At 36.2% G+C, this 23292-nt stretch overlaps 1 protein-coding gene across 5 annotated transcripts in view; it reads right to left on the bottom strand.

The window, feature by feature from the left end:
• The window catches only part of LOC150089898 (TOX high mobility group box family member 3-like), a 284523-nt gene that overhangs the window by 74196 nt on the left and 187035 nt on the right, over positions 1 to 23292 (bottom strand). For all 5 annotated transcript variants that reach the window (XM_090389696.1, XM_090389695.1, XM_090389694.1 and 2 more), the window contains exon 7: positions 10055 to 10190. In XM_090389696.1, the coding sequence (XP_090245822.1) occupies positions 10055 to 10190 (136 nt within the window). The remainder of the gene's footprint in view (positions 1 to 10054; positions 10191 to 23292) is intronic.

Genomic DNA, 23292 nt, shown 5'->3' with positions numbered 1-23292 from the left:
CTCAGAAAACTTCATATCTGCCTGCACAATTACTCCCAGGTCTTTTTCATTTTCTACCACCTTAAGTGTAGTACCACACAGTCGGTACCTTTCTCTGGGGTTACTTCTACCCATATGCAGTACTTTGCATTTGTCAAGGTTAAACTTCAGTTGCCACTTCTTAGCCCATCTGCCCAAATTTTCTAGATCCTGTTGCAGTAGTACACTGCCATTACTGTCATTAACAACCCTGCCAACCTTTGTATCATCTGCAAACTTCGATATTAAGCCTGATATACCGTCATCAATATCACTAATAAATATACAAAACAACAGTGGATCCAACACCGAACCCTGTGGGACTCCACTAATAACATTAGTCTACGAAGAGCAGCACCAATTGATTACCACCCTCCGTCTTCTCCCACTTAACCATCCTTTTATCCATTGTAGCAACTTACCCTTAATACCATTCTGCTCCAATTTGTACAATAGTCTTCCATGCGCAACAGTGTCAAAAGCTTTCCTGAAATCCAAATATATGATATCAAAATTATTTTTTGCATCCAGTTCCTTTGTAAACACATCATAATATCCTATCAAATTTGTCAGACAAGACTTTCCCTTAACAAACCCATGCTGTGTCTGAATTATTGCTGCAGTCTTGTCTAGATGATCCTGCAATGCATCTTTAACCAGTGACTCCATTATTTTACCCGGAACAGAAGTTAAACTAACTAGTCTGTAATTACTCGTGTCACCCTTCGATCCCCCTTTGTGAATTGGGGATACATTTGCACATCTCCAGTCCGTGGGAACCTCCCCTGAGTCCAAGGATGCTCTCATAATTATGGCCAAAGGTTTGCTTAGTTGCTTTGCCGCCTCCTTTAATATAACTGGATAGATCCCATCCACCCCAGGTGCTTTTCTTATGTTTTACTTCAACAATTTCTCCTCCACTTTGCTCTCAGTTATTAAAAATCATTAAGTATCCTGCTACAATTTGATAACCTTCTGCCATTTCCAAACCTTAATAACTCCTCGTGTGTGAATGTATATGCAAAATACTCATTCAGTTTGTTTGCTATCTGGGCAGGATCATCGACAGTCGATCCATCAATATCAATTGGACCAATCAGATTCATCCCCTTCCTTTTAGAGTTTATATAAGTAAAGAAATCCTTGCTGTTTTTCTTAGCATCTTTTGCCAAGGATTTCTCGTAATCTGCCTTCGCCTGCCTAACCTCCTTTGTGACCTGATTACAGACTAGCTTATATCTGCCAGAGGGCTTCTGAGTCGTTTGACAATTTATATGCATCCCATGCATTTTTCTTCTCTGTTATGAGTCTCATTAGTTCATTTGATAACCATTTAGGCCTAAACCTTGAACAATATTTCTTAATAGGTATGAAACTTTTAGTAGCTTCCACGATTAATTCCTTGAATGCTTTCCACTTAGAATTTACTGTTGGTAACATCGTCAGTTTATCCCACTGTACAGAATTTAAAAACTTTCTGAGACCACTGTACTCACCTTTACGGAAGCAAAAACCCTTTCCTTTACCCCTGATAGTAATTATATCTTGGAAAAGAATTGGAAAAAAAAACAAATTTTTTTTCCAATAAATGGCTAGCGCATTCTTTATTGTACCTGTTGTTCAAATTTCTCTTCAGTACGAGCCTTAGAACTCACTCCAGAGCCCTCTACATAGGGATATTTTAATTTTAACAACCCTGTAAACCAAATGCATAAATTTGGTAGGAAGTTATTCAAGCTCTGTAGTGATAGGAGAATTACATATAAATTTAGAATCTACTGTAGAAAGGAAAGTTATCCTAATAAAGAGTGCCTTCAAAGTTAAACTCACACACAAATTGCTCAAAATAAAAAGAATTTTATGGAAACACCAAGAATAATCAAAAAAACTAAATCCTAGATGCATTGCATCTGAATGAAAATTTTAAAAGAGGTGAAACTATTGCATTATAAAGTAATATAGATGTTGATAGTAATGAAGCGGAAAGATTAAAGAGGTGTTAGACTGATACAAAACATACTGATAATAAAGGTACCTTCTAGCAGATAGGATGTGAAGTAGAAAAACTAGCTCTAATTTTGGACTGTAACAATTCAAAATCATTTTATTGACTTATCCAATCAAATAAAAGCATACTTTTCTTCTGTGCATAGTGGCAAGAAGTGCTATCAGAAACATTTTATTGACAGTAGAAAACTCCAGCTTCAATAAATAAAACAGTCATGGATGTTACAAAATGGTTACCGACTGTCTCCAGAAAACTTTTGCTATACACTTCTTAAGCAAAAAATGCACCCTGATCCTGGATTGCATTTGGAGAATCATGTTATGCCAGTCTTTAATGACAACATCAGATTCCTGGGTTTAATATTAGATAAGAAATTAAACTTCCTAAAACACATACAGCATGTACAAACTATTTTTCTGAAGAAAATGAATATCCTTAGTGTGCTCTCTGCGATGTCAGGAGCTGACCAATACTCCCTTCTTTGCCTGTATAAAATCACAATCCGATCGCGACTAGACTATGGTGCACCTGTATATGACTCAGTTAGAAAATCAGCATTACAGTCCCTCAATACCATTCAACGCAATGCCCTTAGAATAGCTCTAGGTGCCTTTTGAACATCGCCGGTCCATAGTCTGTATATGAGTGTGCACGAACCTCCATTATCCTTTCAGAGATAGATGCTTTTGCTTGCATGTGCTGCCAAACTTTGGAGTCTAAGCAAACCCTCACATCCTATCTGGCCTTACCTCTTTAACCATAAAAGAAGTGCACCCAGTTGATATAGATGAACAGTGCACTGTTGAGTCAGTTTGGTGTGACATAAGCACTGCGAAAGCAAAAATAAGAGTAGGAGTGTGTTGTAGGCCTAATGACTCGAATGAGTACAATGAACAATTATACAGAGAAATAGAGTGGGCCAGTAAATCAGAATGTCTTATAATGGGGGATTTTAACTTCCCAGATATTGACTGGAACTTGTGGTTTGGTCACTCACACACTAGTCAGACTTTTGTGGATTTATTGGATGATTGTTTTCTGCAGCAGCATGTTCGAGAGGCAACCAGACAGAGTCTCTTGATCTGGTTATCAGCAGTGATCATTCGTGTATTAAGAATTTGCAGATAACAACAACAGTTTCCATTCGAAGAACAGCATTTTCTACAGCAGAATGTAACATGTCAACTGAAATAGCCAGCACAAGACATCTAATGCTGTCCTTCAGATCTGCCAGAGTTTGACATCCTTCCTGATACACCTGGTTCTTCAAAAAACCCCACAACCAGAAGTCACACAGAGTGAGGTCCAGTGATTGGGGTGGCCAAGATGTCTAGAAACAAGGGCTGATGACCCATTCGTCTGTAAAGTGTTGCCTTAGCAATCTTTGGACACAACGGTAAATGTGGGGTTGCACATCATCTTGCATGAATATGGTATCCTGAAGGCACCCACGTTGTTGCAGCTCTGGTATTGCAAAATTTGCCAACATTTCATAATATTGCTGTCCAGTGACGGAATAGGTGCGGGATCCAGTCAGTGTTACCTGTTCAAAAAAATATGGCCCAATCATGAATGTGGCCGTAAATCCACGCCACACTGTCACTTTTGGAGAATGCAACGGGACCTCTTGGATAACTCAAGGGTTTTCTGTTGCCCAAATGCGACAGTTATGCATATTCACTTGTCCATTTAAACAGAAGTGGGCTTCATCAATCCAAAGGGTGTTCCATGGGCAAATGATATCCACTGTCATTCACGCCATAAACTGAAGTATATATGTGAAACGAATATCTGCATCACTATGCTTTAGCTGCTGTGGCATGTGCATCTTGTAAGGATAGTACCGCAACACATGATGCATTACTAGCCTTACAGTGGAATACGGTATGTCCACTTCGTGAGAAAAAGCTGGCACACTTGTGCAACCACATGGAGATTGACTTGATAAATCCACGACATCCATAGCCACATCTTCAACACGAGAGGAGTCCACTCGTTTTCGACCTCTACCTGGTTGAACACCAAGATGTCCTGTTGCTTCAAATTCTGCAATCATTTTGCGGACAGCACATACAGTCATAGGTCCATGCCTTATGCACTTCTGATGCCGGAATTCTCTGATAGCCACTCCTTTTCTTGCAATGTTGTTGGCATTGCTGCTGTAGTGCAGGCACACATTTACTGTATGATTTTGAAGAGACTGCTTTGCTTTTATATAGTACAGTAGAGCTGAGTAGTGGCGCTGTGGCAATAACTTACGATTATGCGAATAACATTAAGTTATTTGCATAATCGTAACTAAGATAGTTACGCGCCATACGGTGACAAATTTTTTTTTTCCAATAAATGCCAAGCGCATTCTTTATTATACCTGGTGCCCAAATTTCTCTTCAGTACGATCCTTAGAACTCTCTCCAGAGCCCTCTACATAGGGATACTTTAATTTTAACAACCCTCTATTTCTCTTCATAAATTGCCATTATTACTCCATAAGTTTCACCAATACAGCTTCACAAATTGTATCAACTGAATAAATTAATCTAAGAAATGTAAACATAACAGTAAAAACCATAAAAAAATGTGTAAACAAGCTTCAGCACAAGGTATGAGAGGTACATGCATCATGGTCAGAACTGATTTTGTTTTACATTTGTGCCTCATTACCCACAAGGCAACTCTCACAAATAAAGCACTTAAGAAAAAGCAATTTTTTTGGTTGGTTCATATTATTGGTTTAGTACGATTAGTTTAGGGCACCACCATAATAACAAAGAGATGTTGGTGGTCTGAGAGAGAAATTTTTCTATAACACTGCAGCAGTCAGAGGGTTAGGAATTTTCAGATTAATTTCACATATATGAAGTGATGCTGAGAAAAAACTACAAGTCTGGGCTGAATTTCAAGTGTCTGTAATTTTGCCCAGGCATACAGGAGGGAGTACATGATGACAGTCTAGTCAAATCAATTCAGTCCTGGAGTGATAGGTCAAGCTTTATGGAGCAAGGTTTTTCTTAACATGACCTGTACTTGTTAAAAAAAAATACTGTTTGTATACAGATGGAATACACTTAGATGAAGGGTGCAAGAATATTTTCTGAATCTATCAAGACAGAGTTGGATGGTTCAGGAAACTGATAATTTGGAAGCATACACAGACTAATAGTTTAATGGCAGCCATAAGCAGAGGCAGATTGATTCTTGCAGTGCTTCCATTCAAACATGCAGCAGCCTAAAAAGCAAGGTGTGGGGTATTAATGCATTTAATGCTAGGATCATAACAAATAAAAATGAAATGATTAAGTTTCACCATGGTTCTGATTAAGAAAATCAGAACCATGGTGCTACTAATGTAGTGAATGCAGAATTTGAATAATATAGCAATGGGGGGGGGAAGAGTTGTGTTCTTCATTAAGAAGCATATAGATTCAAAAACAGTATAAAGGTTCCCAGTATCGTAACTTCTTAGAATTTCTCCGAGGTCATACAACATCAACTTTCAAGGGTCATGATGGCTTCTGGTTGTTTAAAATACACATGGCTGTCTCAACTCAACATGAATTAAATCCTTTTTTCTGGGGGCAGGTGACAAAAACAGAAAAAAAAAAATTCTATTTCATATGGTGGGCATTAAAAAATTAAATTTTCCTTTAATGTCATATGACGGGCATTAAAAAAAATTAACCTTCCATCAGCTGCACCCTTAAATGGAACACATTTGCTCATGGGACATCTGATATGCAGCATTTTTTTTTTAATTTAATTCTTAGCTTTTTTTTTTTTTTTTAGTTGAACTGAAAACAGTGTTTTATTAATTATGATTTACATAAATTGCTTTTAGAAATATCTTATGTTATCGGCATTTTTTTTCATTGGGTTTTATTATACACACTGTTCAATTTGTTGATTTTCATCTGGAAACCACCCTCCCCACCTTGAAAGAGGAGAGAGAGGGAAAAAAAAAAAAAAAGCAATTTTCAGAAAAATATACACTGTACTATATTCTTTTCTTCCTATCCTTCAAGGATGAAGGCAGAAATTGTAGTTGCTGTATGACCACTGTTTGTAAATGCCAGCTATACAAAGGGGAAAAAAATGCTTTTTTTTGCCATATCGAAAACAAACACCTCTTTTAACTCTAGTAAATCAAATGAAAATTATATTTGACTATATATAAATGACCCTTTAGCATACTTATATATATATATATATATAAATATTATTTATATATCTATCTATATATTAAAAAAGGTTTCCTACTAGTGATATTTATTCGAGCCAATGGGAGAAGAGGGCAAGGCAATTACGTCACTACAAATGCAATTAATTATTGACAACTGCCTCCATAATGTTCACCAATCTCATGCACGTGATTCACTGTGTAACGTTTGATGTCCCATTATAATGCTTTTTGTATATTAATGAATAATCTATATTTGTAAATACTGTAGTTTAGTATTTTGTAAATATTTTAAATATTTGTATAGTTCGTAAATATTTCAGTTAAATTTTTTAGTCCTGCTAATATTTCAGTTAAATATTTTAGTCCTGCTAATATTTCAGTTAAATATTTTAGTCCTGCTAATATTTCAGTTAAATATTTTAGTCCCTTTCGGATGCAACAATATTCCTCATGTATTATAGAACCCGAAGCAAAAGGCCTTTTCCTAAGTGACCTATACAGGTAAATAATTACATAGTGATATTGGCTGAAGTTCAGTATAGTATACACCGGCAGGTACTTCGATGAAAGCCAGCAAGACGGTGATAACTAACAGGTGAAGACACCTCCCTTTTTTGATTGTTTTGTGTCGTCAAGGAGGGGGATTTAGCTTAGGTATGGTGTTTATCCCTCACTCTCGCTGTTTTAAAATGGGAAAATGAGTTCACAATTTAAAAACAGTGGCAAATTGGGGGGGAAACACCCTAGGCATATCAACCTAGGATGGGCGGGGAAAGCAGTGAAATCTGCCAATCACTGCTTTGTTCCTGTCCGCTTGTCGAAATATAGAAGTCACAACTTGTCAATCACTGCTTTCCCACCTGTTTTGCTTGCCGCCATGTTAGAGGGTGTACACTGTTCTGGATTTTACCATGATATTTATTTGACCTTGAGAATGCTGCGCACTATTACTACGTATACCTTTACATTTTACGTAGAAAAGCAGGGGCAGGCAAGCAAAGTGAGCAGGGGCGAAGCCCCCAATTAATATTAATTCTATATAGAAATATTAATTATATATAAATGACCCTTTAGCATATCATAATTTAGAGAGTACTAGTGAGGAAAGATACACAGAAGACCTTCATTTTATTTTGAAATATATTAAAAAAAAAGTTTAAAAGTGGAATCTATCATGATCCAAGGGACATCATAAAAAAAATTAACAATGAAAATACAAAATTAAATAATTTTTTTTATTACTAACATCTTATACAAAAGTTTTTTTTAAAACCAAGAAAAGTAATTTTTTATACATGGTGTTTACTCCATACAAGTGGTATCCAACTTTTGTAATAAACTGATCAATAGATATTCATGTCAACTGAAATACAGTTATATCTAAACACAAAAAAACTGAAACAGTTGCTGCTTAAGAACTTCTAAAAAGATAAAATTTTGATTTCTGCATGCTTTGTAATAAAAAAGAGGAGGTGCTCACACATTACTGATAATATTAAAAAAAAACACCCAAGAAGTAACCTATTACATCAAAGTGCAATTCTTTTGTTGTTGGTTTACTACATTATCACAGAAGGCTCTGGCATAAAATACAAGATAGTATTTTCATTTATTTACCTATCTTGTTTAACACCAATAATTGTTACATATTTTGAATTCTCATACTTAATGACACTTAACACTAACAACTTTAACTGAATTCTTTTCAATTCAAAGATTACTGCAATGATCTTGCATGAGCCTGGTTAGTGTATGCCTGTTGCTCTAAATATATTCAATGAATTTACTTTGCTGTCTTACAGGCCGTCTCTCTCTCTCTCTCTCTCTCTCTCTCTCTCTTTCTCTCTCTTTTTTTTTTTTTTTTTTTTGTCAATTTTATATATGGACATCCAAGATTTTAAACTATATTATTGGAAATAATTTCTTTTATAGATGTACTATTCCAAAAGTATTATCCTTACATAAAAAAATAAATAATAATAAAACTCCAATGATAAAATCCTAATTTCTAATCTCTCAATTCTAAAAAAAAAAAATTAAGAAAATAGTGCAGTTTTACAGTTTTAATAATTATTATTTAGTTAATTTATCAAAAATATGTATACTTTAATCATCAGCAATTTGCAAGAACAACAATGTTAGACAGAAAAGTTTATGAATATAAGCAGAGTAGAAGATGAAATTCAAATTGTCTATTTCTATCAACACAGAACAATGAAAAATTCTCAGAGGTAATTATTATTCCTCAGAGAAAAGAGAAAGAGGAGAGTTCATTCTTCTAGAAAGGTTAAACTTTGGAGCTCTGAAGATTAAAATAAGCATTATCATTTAAGTCATATCAATGTTTGGTTTATAAGTTACAGACAAACAAAAGAGATCACTTTCAGACTATAGATACAATGGCTACGTCAATGCCCAGTAATTTCCATGTATGATGCAACACATTAATTAGCTATGCTGTGTTACTAATTAACAACATGTTTACTTTGTGCCTTGCAATGTTTACACTCAACAAACAGACTATCAATTAAGTACAGTGTCCAATAAAATTATCTTCAAGGTACTGTAATGGCCAGGAGTAACAATAATTTGCTTTATCAGATAGTGTTTGCAAAAGCATACATAATTAAAGCAGATATAGCTTTTGCTAGAATAGCACTTGAAGGTATTCATTTCACTTTCATTCTGTACAGTAATGAAAGGCTATGCAAGTTTATCATGTAAACTAAAGTTTCAAGTTTAGTTTACTTTGTGTGCTATCCAATTTCAGCTTAAAATTAGTCAGACTTGGTGATTTACATGGAATTAAGAGCCTCATTGCTGCAGGAAATCTCAGACGTCAAAAATTTGTCATAAACTTTCACTTTATTAGCAAATCTATTTGCTTAAGACAGAACAGTAAACTTTCAATAGGTCCTGGTAGATTTGACAAATGAAAGGATATTGAATCAGACAGGAAAGTTCCACGGAAGTTGTACTGCCTGAGGACAAAATGTGTAATGCCAGAATTCAGGCAATTGGAATATCAAATGTATATAGTGAAATTTCTCCACTAATCTATACCAATTTATTTGAAAATAAATACATAGAGACATGTATATGTTTATTCTTTATTATTCTATTTTTAATATAATATCCATTTAAATTAATCCATCTCAATGCATTTCCTGAATTGTTTTTGTTCAACAAAAATAGAAGACTTGGGGGGGGGGGGGGGAGTAATGCATATCTATTAAAAACAATTTAGAATTTAGAAATTAACTCTTTTTATCTTGCTTAATAATATTCCTTTGACAGTTACTTAAACAGATTTAACCATCACTTCCAACAAATATTTCTACTCTAGATATACAGTTCTGAATGCCATCATCGTATTTTTATCTGTATGCTGTCCAAGGAAATATATTTCTTGTAAAAGGACAATTCTATATATATTTTTAAGTTTAGTATTTTCAATACAGTAATATTTATTGCACACAGGAAAATACAAAAATTAATATATGCAGTGAAAATATATAAAAATTTATATATTTTAAATGTATTAATATAAAATGGTAAAAATATAAAAATTAATATATTTTAAATGTATTAATATAAAATGGTAAAAATATAAAAATTAATATATACAGTACATAACTTTCTTACTTACACTATGAATTAAACAATAACATCCTAAAACAGCAAAATGCCAGGAAGGTTAGCCCTCCAGTTTAAAATCACCACAACAGTTCTCTAATTAGTTACAAATACACAATACACACATGTAAAAAAACAAAAACAAAAAAACTCTAAAATTTGTTTAAGCTAATTCCTACAACATAATAAAACTAATCAATGTTCATACATACATTTTTATGATCAGCATCTAGACTATCCCACATTGATGCTACAATTTTAGAAACCTCCCCAAAACTGGCATTAGGATTTTGCCCCTTAATTGCTGCTTGTGTGTCACGAAAAAACAGGGCATAAGCAGACACAGGTCTGAAAAAAAGAGGAGCATGAGATTAATGTTCATTGTAATTATTTATTTAAAAAATTCCTTAATCAAAAAAAATCATCTTTTCTGTTTATAATTTATATAACCTATAAATTGTCAAAACAATACCCAGAGAGCATATATATATACATTTTGGCCCCAGTTGCCCTTATGCCCAAAAACAATCATACCAATCATATATATATATATATATATTTTTTTTTTTTCCCCCTCCTACCTGAATAGGAGTAAAGTTGGGGCTTCAAAATTATAAAATATGCATTTAGTTCTAATTAAGTGTCAAATCACTTTATCTTATAATTTTTATTTAACTTACAGTTTTCTTTCTCTCTCTCTCATTATACTTTAAACTCACTCCTGCATATATTTTTTCTGTAATTTCTGAGCTCTAAATGCTTGTCAGAGTAATAGAACAGAAGACATTTAACCCCAGGGACTCAACATCTGGTAAATATGGCTTGGCACACCCAGGATCCTGAGCTGGATATCACAATTCTTCTCTTTCTTAGTGATTCCCTTCTACTTCTGACTCTTGTTCTCTCTCTCTCTCTCAGGGTAATTCAAAAAAAATTTTTTTTTCGCTGGTGCAGGATAAACCTCAGGTTTCCTTGCATCATTTATTACTACTACTACCACTACTGCTGCTGCTAATAATAATAATAATAACATGCATATTACTGATGTGCATGACCACACATAACAGTACTCTGGTGGTTCGACATCCCCAACTAATAACCCAATGGATATTATAATTTTAGTATATTCTCATTGGCAGGCAGGCATATAACCTTCTTTTCAAATCTTGCTCATTCCACTTTAACATATCTTCCTGGATTTTAACACAGCATAACCAGCCAGCAATGTTTTTACCTCATTTAAAATAAAAATAATAACAGAATAATGTAGTCATGCAGATTGAACTAATCGGGCATAAATACTGTATATTTATTTCCGTCGATTAATTTACTTAATACTGTGTGTGCTTAGCTCGTAAATAAAGTACAGTATTAACAGTTTACCTCATTCACAGTTCTACCGAGGAATGAAGTTACTACGAGTTAGGAAAAATTCAAGTTGCAATTTGATGGTCATGAAAGTAACGGCTATTAATTTTATAATAAAATTTTAAAAAAGCAGGTCCACGTGAAGCCGAAGCCAAATACTTACCAAAAAAAAAAAAAAGGTTTGTATTTATAGAAAAAAATACATAAAATAATAGCACATTACAATGGGTAGGTATCCAACCAATTACTGTAATACCTTCTCATATACAATATTACTAATCGGTAACTACAATAACTATCCCACTGACGTCATCTGAAAGGAAGCTCGATTTGGACATACCTAAGCTTGGCGGGTTCAAAAGGGCACGCAATTGGTTGAAAATATGGAGTTCGTTTTATCTTTTCGGTTGGATTACAAGCGTTCTTGGAATGGAACGTAGGTCACAGCAACGCACTTCCAGTTTGTCACACTTTGGTAATGTTCATATACTGTACTTACAGTAGCGTAGCTACCCTTTTTCGGGCCCGGAGGCAAAGGACATGTTCGGGCCCCTACTTTGGACAGCCAAAGACACCGGGTCCCTAAAGTACCCGGGCCTGCAGGTAATTGCCTTGCCTGCCTACATGGTAGCTACGCCACTGGTACTTGATTATAAAAAAGACAAAATCTTTTACTAAGACTTATGAAAGATTTGCTAACAGTGTTCCGCTTCGTAAAATTTTACATTTCGACCCCAGTTAAAAAATAATAATAATAATAAAAAATAAAATAAAATAAAACATATACAATAAAATATATATAATATACAATAATATATATACAATATATACAAACATATACAATAAAATAAAACATAAACAGTAGATATAAATCGATTTTTGTCAGAAGTAGATGATAGTTTAATCACACAGTTCTTCGGAAGACAGACCCAACTTCCACTATTATTATTATTAATAGCTATATGGTGCAAGGAAGCCTGAAGCTTATGCTGCACCAGCCAAAAAAAAAAATTCCCCAGTTACCCTAAGAGAGAGAGAGAGAGAGAGAGAGAGAGAGAGAGAGAGAGAGAAGCAAAAGGGAATCACCAAGAAAGGGAAGAATGATGATATCCAGCTCAGAACCCTGGGTGTGCCAAACCCATACTCATCAGATGTGAGCCCCTGGGGTTGTAACATTAGTATAGGCGGTCACCCGCGTATTACCTTATTTCGAGTCCTGCTAACAACTGTGGTGTAGTCGAGTCAAGGGATATGGCGTCTCGCTTTCTCTAGCCGGGCCGGCGGAACAAGGTAATCCTGGTAAGCAGGGAACAGGGCCATCGACGTCTGGGGGCGCCAAAATTCAAAATTTTTATTATAATAACGTTTAATAAAAGTATCTCAAGGGCACCAAATACATTTCTGCCTAGGGGCGCAAAAAATCCTAAGGCCGCGCCTGCTCTCTAGTATGTTTTGAAGAGTGCATACGGTGATTTTCTTTTTTTCTTTTGTCAGGGCCGTGCAAAGGTGCTTGAGGACCAGGATGCAAGAGGGGTTAAGGGGCCTCGTTTATTTATGTTGAGACTGATGGCTCCCTGGATTAAGGTCTCCTAGATTGGGGGCCCTGTTGCGGTTCATCCAATGCAGACCCCCCCATTTGCACGGCTCTGTCTTTCATTATATAAACAGCAATCTCTCGCCAAGCGCATTTTTTTTTTTTTTTTTTTGTATACTACAAAATTTTGCCAAACAATCGAATTTGCTAATAAGTGGTGTAGCTCAGTGGGGAAACTATAAACTTTAGTCTCCCACCTGATCAACAATGCCAAACAAGCAGTCGGTCCGCTTGACACCTCAGACCCTCACCTCACGCGGTGGCAGATCTGTCAGGATGGTAATTCAGTTACTGATCTAGCTACTTGGTGCTAAAACGCAGTTAAAGTTTCGAATAAGTCTGAAGTCATTCACGTGTCCATTTTTTTACGTCCTGACCACATTGCATTTCTTCGAGTAGAACCACTACGAGCGAAATTCTATTCTTTCTCGTCTAATTACTATGTTATGTGCGAACACGCACACTGAAATAGGACTATCTACTTAATATCCAGTTCGAACTCCATGCGATTGCAGAACCCACGGAGTTCCTATTAATGAGCACGTCCTGGCACAGATGCTTCAAGGTGCTTGAAATGTGGAAATATCTGGATCGTCATGCACTTATCTGTATTCTGTCCTATAATTGTCTCACATTGGCAGATGACATGACTAACAGACTTACGTAATTTTACCTAATCCCACAGATATTCAGTGGGTTTCAAATCAGAGGAATCATGGGCACATTGGTGATGAGATGAAGTCTTCACGATGTTCAGCAAATCATTCCTGCACATGGCAACAATGGTGGAAGACGCTATAATCATGGAAAAATAGCGAGAACATTTACATGTAGGTTGAAAAGCAATGATGGTGCGAACAGTCTCAACTGTAGAATGCGTCATTATACTAAAAAGAACGAGTTTAGAATTTGATTTGCAGTAACTATCAGTAAGCTAAATCAGAGGTAGAAATCGAAAATTTTGCGAAAACGGAACGCTAGTTATTTTTAATAAGCAAGTACAATCATAATATTACCGATACATGTGAAGAAATGGAAGTGTGTCCCTGTCCGTTCCGAGTCCTGGATGAGTAGAAATCAATGAGATATACATAACAAAGAATGATGACAACAGTCAATCGATGATATGAAAGCTGCAACCGGCTAGAAATTTTAACGTATGTTTTGGTGGTGAAGATGACTACATTGACATAGACAGTGTTGTTTGATAGGTAGGTGGGAAATGGATGGATTAATAAGGGGAATATTCCGTGAGAGTATAGTAGTATTGTCATTTGCCAATCGTTTAGAGAGGTCTGGGTATGCAGACTGGAGCAATTTCTAAAGGCTTTTTCAATCGGGAGTTGTAGTAGTTAGCAGATCTCAGGCGGAGGAATTAGGGTTTTCCCTGTGAGTTAATCCGGGATTTTCAGGGCACACAGCATGCAAACTGATCTCTGAACATGCACACTTGTACAGACATAATACATAACTCAATATGGTTTAAGTCACTGATATGCCTAAAATCCTACAACAACAAAGGGAAGTATTCCTGTAAAATGGAACCCCTATATTTCAGCCCATTGTGGGCAATCATGTGCATCTTTCTGCAATGTTTCATCTTCTTCCACAACGTTTATCTGATGAAAAGCCAGAAAAGAACGAGGGAAGATAGTAATAAAAACAAAAAAAAAGCTAATGTAAAAAACAGAACATATGAAATTTCCTCAAAAAAAAAAAAAAAAAAAAAAAGTAAAACTCTAATTTCATATCAAATTGTCACGAATAGAGTTGGAACGCAAATTAGAAATGGGTAATTAAAATATTATACGAGTAATGAAAATGCCTCATTCTGTACTTAACTATAAGAGAAAAAGCTTTCATACCCAATATGCATTTTGCACATTGTGAAGCTTACAACTACTGGGTTGTCAGCCCTTACACTGAGAATGCCTAGTTACCAATGAAGAGAAAATAATTCTTGAACGGGCAGCCTGGGTAATACACTCAGTACTACACTTAAGGCTAACAACCAACTCACAAAGTCTGTGGTACTACACTTAAGGTGGTAGAAAATGAAAAAGTCCTGGGAGTAATTGTGCAGTCAGATATGAAGTTTTCTGAGCAATGCAGACAGGCTGCCAGGGCAGGTCATGGGGTTTTGTCAATGATATATAGAAATTTTGCTAGCAGGGAAAAGGAGGTGATTGTCCCTCTGTATAAGGCAATGGTCAGGCCACGCATTAAGTACTGTGTACAGGTCTGGAGGCCTCATTTTAGGAAGGATGTAGATTTGCTTAAGCGTGTACAGAGAAGGGCAACAAGATTGGTGAGGGGAATGAAGGGATCCTCTTACCAAGAGAGGCTTAAGTTCTGCAAATTGCAGTGGCTGGAGACTAGGCACCTGCGCGGCGATCTGATTGAGATGTATAAGGCCTTGAATGGGTTGAGCACGCTGAATTCTAATGGGATCCTTCCACTTGTTCAGATTACGAACCTAAGAGGGCATAAATTCAAATTAAGAAAGGACAGATGTAGAATAGATGTGCGAAAATTTGCCTTTAGCCAGCGGGTGGTTAATTGCTGGAACAAACTTCCATCTGCCGTTGTGGAAGTTGATAGGTTGAATAAATTTAAGGAGGAACTGGACAGGCATTTGGAGGGAATGGTGTGATTTCTTTTTTTTTTTTTTTTTTTGGCTGATGCTGCATAAGCTTGCATCACATGCCACTACTACTACTCGTTAAGAATAAAGAACAATATACCTCTCTCTTCTCAGTACCCCATACAGAAAAGTATAACAATATACTTTTGACAAATATAATCATTCATTCGCGATGACCTTGACAGAAGTAGAATTTTTTTTTTTATGAAAACCCCAAACACGAGAGGTATTAGAGCTTATAATACTAAGCACGTACTGTGCATGGGTTGAAGATGAAAGAAGATATTTGTTGACATTACACTTGAACTTCTGCTGATTGTAGTTTTCAGGAAATACGTGTGATGGAAGGTTGTTCCAGAAAACAAACAGAAGTTGAATGAATAAATGAGGAAGAAGAAAAGTTGGTTCTGTGAGTTTGAAGTTGGACAGTAAAAGGACGTTGACTGGTTGCGGCATGATGTTCCGACTACTTTGGAAGAGAGAGCGGAATTATAGAAGCCAATTTAGAAGAACAGTGCCCATGGAAGTATCTATAGAAAACGTATGCAGGAAAAATAGAACGTCTGTAAGACAGAGAGTATCTGTTAGAGATGAGTCATTAATGAACCTAAACTGGCTTCTTTTGAATGGAATCTAGAAGCTGAGAGGAATTTTGGGGCACATTCCCAGATGTGGGAACAATATTCCATGGTAGGGCGGATTTGCGATTGGTACAGGGTGAACAGCTGTTGGGAAGAAAAGTAACGCCGAGAGCGAAAAAGAAAAGCCTAGTTTTTTAGATGCAGAGGAAAAAATATTTGTTGTTGTTATGTTGTTATTTTGGTTTTTAGGAGCATTAGCAACTAAGGCCATATTGCTCCGGGATATGCGGTGGTCATTCCTTGACCTTTCCGCATACTCCGTATTTGGTGGTGACGGGCTCGAACCCCGGTCTAATCAAGAAGCATGTGCTACGCACTGCTGCTCCTTCCCACCTGGCTACGGAGGCGCGAAAAAATATTTGTGATGTACTTATGCCAAGAGAAAAGATAAAAGTCAGAGTAATCCCCAATAGAGATATCTGATCTTGCCGAGAAATCGAAGTATCATCAAAGATAATACACCTATATCAAAGATAATACATCAAAGGTATTACACCTGGGAAATAGTAATCCCAAAAAAACTTATTCACTTGGTGGAGTTCAACTAAACCCAGTACTGGAGGAAAGGGACTTGGGTGTTACGATACGGTCAGACATGAAATTCTCTGAGCATTGTAAACAGGTTGCAAGGAAGGCCCATGGTGTACTATCGATGATCTATCGAACTTTTGCAAGTAGAGATAGGGACGTGATAATCCCATTATATAAGGCTTATGTTAGACCACACTTGGAATACTGTGTTCAAGTATGGAGACCGCACCTAAAGAAAGACATCAAGCTTCTTGAAAGGGTACAAAGACGGGTAACTCGTCTGGTGAGATCGGCAAAAGGGCGTCCTTATGAAGAAAGACTTAGAATATGTGGGTTGCAGAGTTTGGAAACTAGACACCTTAGAGGAGATTTGATTGAGGTGTTTAAGGCTCTGAGAGGCTTCAGTAAAATGAATGAGGACAAAATTTTCAAGATTATAAATGATGCTAGAACTAGGGGACATAAATTCAAGTTACGGGGTAAAATGTTTAGATTGGACTGCAGGAAGTTTTATTTTAGCCAGCGAGTTATAAATTACTGGAATAAGTTGCCTTCATGGGTGGTGGAGGCCGACAGTTTGGGGAAATTCAAAGGTCATCTGGATAGTACTTTCGGGTAAGGGAAGCGCATAGGATGATAGGTTTAATTTCCTTTTTTTTTTTATTATTAATTATTATTATTTAGTTATTTTTCTATTTTATTTTATTATTTTTTTTTTTTTTGGCTGGTGCAGCATAAGCCATAGGCTTTCTTGCACCATGCGGCCGTTACTAATACTAATAAGCATAACAGCAGAAGAATCATTTTTGCGAGTTATAAGACAGGACCGCGTTTTAGAAGGATTTAAATCAACTGAGTTATCTTTGCCCCACTGGAGATCAGCATTTAAGGAATCGGTGATGGATATTCGAGAAGTTGACGCTGTTTGTGCAGGGCAAGGTTTCTCAAACTGGAAGGTGGAGTGCAATCTGCTATCATCAGCAATGGTGGAAGGTCATTAATATCCAAGAGGAAAAGAGCGGGAGAAAAAAAAAAAGTTCTTGTTTATACTCCGGGACGACCACCAGGTCACTGCAGTTTACAATAAATCGTCAATACAAATATTAATCGTATTTAGCAGTCACGGGTTGGAACCCCGGTCAACTCAAAGAGCGCGTGCTACTGCTCACGCTCCTGACCACTTGGCTATCAGGCCTAACTGAAGGAGAAAAAACTTAGAAGTTAGAAGACAGAGAACCATCTACCGTCACCAGCAGCGAGCGGTCAGAGAGAAAATTGGATACCAATTATAAAAAAACAGTTGGAAAACCATAAGATGGAAGCTTATTTAGAAGACCTTTATGCCAAACACGATCAAAAGCCTTTAAATGTCAAGAGTAACCGCTTGAGTTTTACCAAACTTTCCCATTGAATTTGTCCATAGATGGGTGATATATTTCATCAGTGGATCGACACTGATGAAATCCATGCTGGCGATCGTTGATCAGATGGAAGGTTTCTAGATAGTTTAAGTGTTAGCGATTAATTTATTTCTCCATTACTTTAGAAAGAGTAGAAGTAAATGCAATGGAACGATAATTGTATGGAAGGGATTTGCCACCCTTTTTAGGAACTGGCCGGATATGAGCAAATTTCCAAGCAGAAGAAAGCAGAGAGTACGAGATTTTAAGGTGGAGTGTGGAATAAGGGATTTCACTCCTACAAGAAAAACACCTTTGGAATAAGAAAGTGAAAAAGAGCTACACAGAACAGGAGTAAGTTCAGGAGCACAGGTTTTGAGAACAAGTGGAGAAATACCATCAGGACCGGGAGCTTTCTTAGCAATAAGATTGATCAAAATTCTTCTGACATCCTTTTGACGGAAGACTGCAGGAGGCATCGAATGGAATGTACCAGGAATGGTGGGAGGTGATTTACCAAGATCATCAATTCGCGAGTTGGAAAAAAAAAACAGGATGCTAGCAGGTCAGGTTTATATTTGGCTGAAGTGGCAATAGAACCATCTGGCTTTGACAGAGGTGGAAACAGAGATGGGAAAAAGTTGTGGCCAATAGCTTTAGCGAGAGATCAGAATGCTCGACTACCATTTGGACCAGAAGCAAGTTTTCTACTCTTAGCCTGTTCGAAATCTACTTTGGATTAATTAATAACTGCTTTACAATTGTTGCGAGCTTTAGTGTAGGCAGAAAATTAACCTGGAGATTTGGAAACAAGCCAATAACGATATGCGACCTTTTTCACTTGCACAAACTTAGCACGTTTATTGGAAAACAAAGGTTCAGATAATGGATGAGATTTTAAGGTGGAGTGTGGACAAAATTTCACCGACACGATCTGAGCAAACGTTGACATCACAAGATTTAAACAGTAATCCGACCAAGGAAAATAAATCTCGCAGATCAACCCATTTTACATTTTTGTAATGCCAAACAATACGAGGTTGAGAATGGCCACAAGAGAAAGGCTCCATTGAAGAAGAGAATCACCAAGTTGTGATCTGAGGTGCTTAGAGAACCACTCATATCAACCGTGTACCTATAAGGGTTGTTGGTGAGAAAAAGTTAAAGCATGTTAACTGCATGGTTAGGACTCTCTGGTATTCTGGTAGGTAAATGAACAGGGGTCATTAGTAATTGCAAAAGCCTCAGCATCTCGACCAGCTGGGTCCGTGTGACTATAAACGGAGTTTTAAAACTGAAAATCATCAAGGAAAATTACTTCACTGTTAGGAAAATTGGACTGGAGAAAGTCAAGTTTCAAAGAAGGAAGTCAAAGAGTTCCAAGTGATTAGTACAGTTTTGAGAACAATAGAGGCAACAGATGAATTTGACAGAATGTGATAAAGAGATTTTAAGCCAGAGAAGATTAAAAAGAGGAGATTCCAAATTACTAAGTCTCTGACAGGAAATATGCACAAGTACCACCTTTGAAGCGAAAGGAATCATACAGCGAATAATTCGACAATACCTCGAGTTAGTGGAATACTGGTACATGCGCATATGCAATTCGGAAGCTGCGCTATCAGAATATCGATGTGTGCATAATGATACTGTGATCCATGTTCATCCAATTTCTTGAAAACTGGAAGAAGAGCGATACAACAACACTGGACATGAATTTGATTCTCTTGTGTCTTATGAACACAAGAAATTTTGTTATTTAGTCAGATTCAAACTCACATTCCGTTCATCCAGCTACCTTTGTGACGTTAAAGTGACAATTTGGTGTGGATTTATCGCTATCATCCTCAGTCCAGACCTTTTTTTTTTTTTTTTTTTTTTGAGAACTGAAGCGCATGGACAAAAAACTTGTACAATCACGATCGTACGGCTCACAGGTTATCATCTACCCATGTCATACACACTCTGCGAGAGCATTAAGCAATGAACAAGGTTATCCAACTTAGTCTCCTGTAAGGTGGTATGCACCACACACTGGTTGACAACTGAAGGAGATCCTTAATAATCATTTTTCCAGTAGTGTTAAGCTCCTGTAACTTTCTCGTGGACATGGACTCAATTGTATGAGTCATTCGTCAGACCTATCACCAAATTTCAAATCATGGTAATAGATATCTATATTCTAAAGTTTATAAAGGGTACCCCACAAATGTACAAGAACTGATAGCGGTTTTAATTCAACAGGAAAAAAATCAACACACGTGAAACGCTTTCATAAGCTGTTTCACAGGTGATTAGCATTATATAATGTTGTTTATAGGTTTTAGGAGCTTCAGCAAATATATTGCGCCATTGTGTATTATGTTTGTAGAAGTGTGTGGACATAAAACCCCGAATAGCTCATCTGGAAAACTTACTCCATTCTCCTGAGATCGGCTAGCTATAGTATAGATTGAAGAAGCCTTTGGGGATTCCTCCAGTCAAAGATAGGAATCGAGCTGAAACCTCTTCAAACGAGTGACAAGTTGTTTGTTTGAGAATTTTTAGGCGCATCGGCGTCTATGGCCATAGTGCGCCACGAGTGACGAGACCACTATACTCTCAAGGAGGATTATAAACAATGTGTTCTAGATGTTAGCAATGGTCATGTCGTAGGAATATTTAACAGTATTAAAATTTTCTGACAGTCATTTTCATATCATTATTTTGACTGTTTGTTTATTTGTCCTAATAATAGCAAACCAGCACCTGGTGGCACAAACTTGAACTATGCAGTTATGGAAATCTAAAGTTGGATATCTATGCGCATCTAATGTTCCAAAATTCGAACTCTTTCCTGCAGGTACTTTGAGAAATAAATTTCAAAGCTGCGACGTATAGACTTCTCACAACTGCTATGCAATTATTTGAATATAAATATATATTTAAAATTAATAGTAAATTAAATTTTTTTGTTTATCAAACTGAGCAGTAAAAAAAAAAAAAAAAAAAAAAAAAAACTGAACACTGATTTTGAATTCCTTGGCGAAAAATTATCAACAACATGGCTGCTAAACTATTCAGTCATACTGAACAGATGAGGCTAAACTAGGCTGATGTTTCAACTGTCTTTTTTTTTTTTCTTTTTTTTTTTTTTTAGATTTCATTAATTACTCAGTTCCTATTAAACTTTTTTTGGACTTTGAAGTCAGTCTTGTTCTCTCTCCTCTGTGGGGATCTCAATTTCTCTGAAATGAAAAATTTAAACGTTCAGAGAGAGAGAGAGAGAAAGTTGATTTTACGATCTTCGTAATGTTTATTTTTTAAAAAGGGATTTTTTTTTTATTTGAAAAAGGGGGCAGAACACGCAGAAAGAACTCTGACATGAAGGTTTTTACGACAAACAAACAACAGTTTAATACGAATTAAAAAATTATGCAGGGTTTTGGAAGCTTCTACAAAGAGATCCCCAGAAGTATTGCCAACGTTCTGATAATTTTTTATCATTGATTTTTATTTGCTTTGTACATATACAATACTATTTAAGACCAAATTTTTATTTCTAAAACCGAACTAATGGGAGTTATAATAAACTAAGTAATTGCAATGTTTACGTTTTTCCAGTTACTATACTGCATAGAGACGAACATTGACTTCTCTCAGTAGTTATCTTTTTTTTTTTCCTTCCCACCACACACCAATAAAAATACTTTATCACATTTAAGCGTTGATGTGAAACTATATTGACTATTTGTTAAAGAAAGAATCAGCTTGACATTCGATTTATACTCTTATTGACTGGGCGCTTTAGTGAATTTCTTTTATTGAGTTGAATAAAATATTCACATTGCGTGAAGAGGTAATCTGTTGATTTAAAAATGAAAAGGATATACTTTAATGGTATTATTAACTTTCTTCTAAACTACTCAACAAAATCAAACCGTACAGTAATTCATCGCGCAGCTGGGACTAAAACCGACTTTTGCTCCATTCTGGAAGAATGAAAAAATCTGCTAACAATTTAAATTGATTTATGATCGGGTATTATTATAGACGAATAAGACAAGGGAGTTAATATGAGTACTTTGTAAAGAATACAGCAGCAGAAAGAAAGGAATTACCTTTGGATCTTTATTTGATTGTCATATTTCATCTACAAGAGTTGAGCATAGGATATCAAAACAATCTAAGCCCCAGCACACTTTTTTACAACTTTCGTAATCGATTTTAACGCTTACTTTTGTACATGCGACACCTCTATATCATTTCTACCCAGCAACAAATCTCATTTAATATCAGTTTGGATAGCGGATGCAAAAATGGCCAGTGAAACATAAAACAATTTTACGCCCTTTCAGTAAACCAATAGAAGAGATACATAGAAGGATAAAGCCCTTTTGTCAACGTGAAGCAGTGTTCGTAAATCTAACACCTATAAAAATAGTGGTAACATGTTTAACAAAGTTTACTCTTGCCACTAGAAAGGCTGGCTAAAGAAATAGAAGCTGTAACTGAAAGGAACTTATGTCATAGAGAGGTAATATTCAAAACTTACTACTGAACCGGATTGTAAATTAGCCACTTTTATGAAAGCTTAGAATATAATATCATTTTATAACAGCATTAAAAGAGGCACGGTGACCTATTGGACAGCCATTGCGTAGTATCGAGTCGAGTGAAAGAACCTGGAGGAGGTTTATGGGAAACATGGGTACCTTCTTCTATTGAGTCACGGGCCACGTGAAATGTTTATGACTACTTCCTTGCCATAAAGACAAATGTAATCTACGTAATGGGAGCGACTTAGAAAATGGACACCTCAAACTTTGCTACTGATGGAAATCAACTGGCTCGCCCACAAGAAAGGAAAGAGATAGCTCGCATTTTACTGTTTCAACCATAAAAAATATATCCGGACGGAAAAATATTCTTAGAAGTTTCTTTGTTTCTTCAACCTTCTTTACCAACTTGTCTTTCTCTTAGAAAATGTTTTGAAAGAAAGAAGCTTAAGTAAACAATAAAATATTTGTTGTTTACTTAAATTTCTTACAGCTGGAAACATTACAGTATTTTACACTCGAGGGCGCCACAGAACCTACCATAAATAACTACTTTTCAAGTCACAGCTTCTACATTGCACGCAGCTCTTGCGAGTCTAATTTTACCCGCATAAAAATAGTTGCAACATGTACTGTACAATAAAGCCCGCTGTTGGTAGAAGAGAGGCAGGCTAAAAGATGGAAACTGTAATTATGAGTGGCTTACGTCTAAGAAAAAGTAATATTTGAAATTT

The sequence above is a fragment of the Mastigoproctus giganteus genome, chromosome 2 (assembly GCF_048544385.1).
Source record: "Mastigoproctus giganteus isolate SK-2022 chromosome 2, ASM4854438v1, whole genome shotgun sequence".
Lineage (NCBI taxonomy): Eukaryota > Metazoa > Arthropoda > Arachnida > Uropygi > Thelyphonidae > Mastigoproctus > Mastigoproctus giganteus.
Note: the sequence above shows the minus strand (reverse complement) of the source record. Positions and strands in the feature narration are given on the sequence as shown.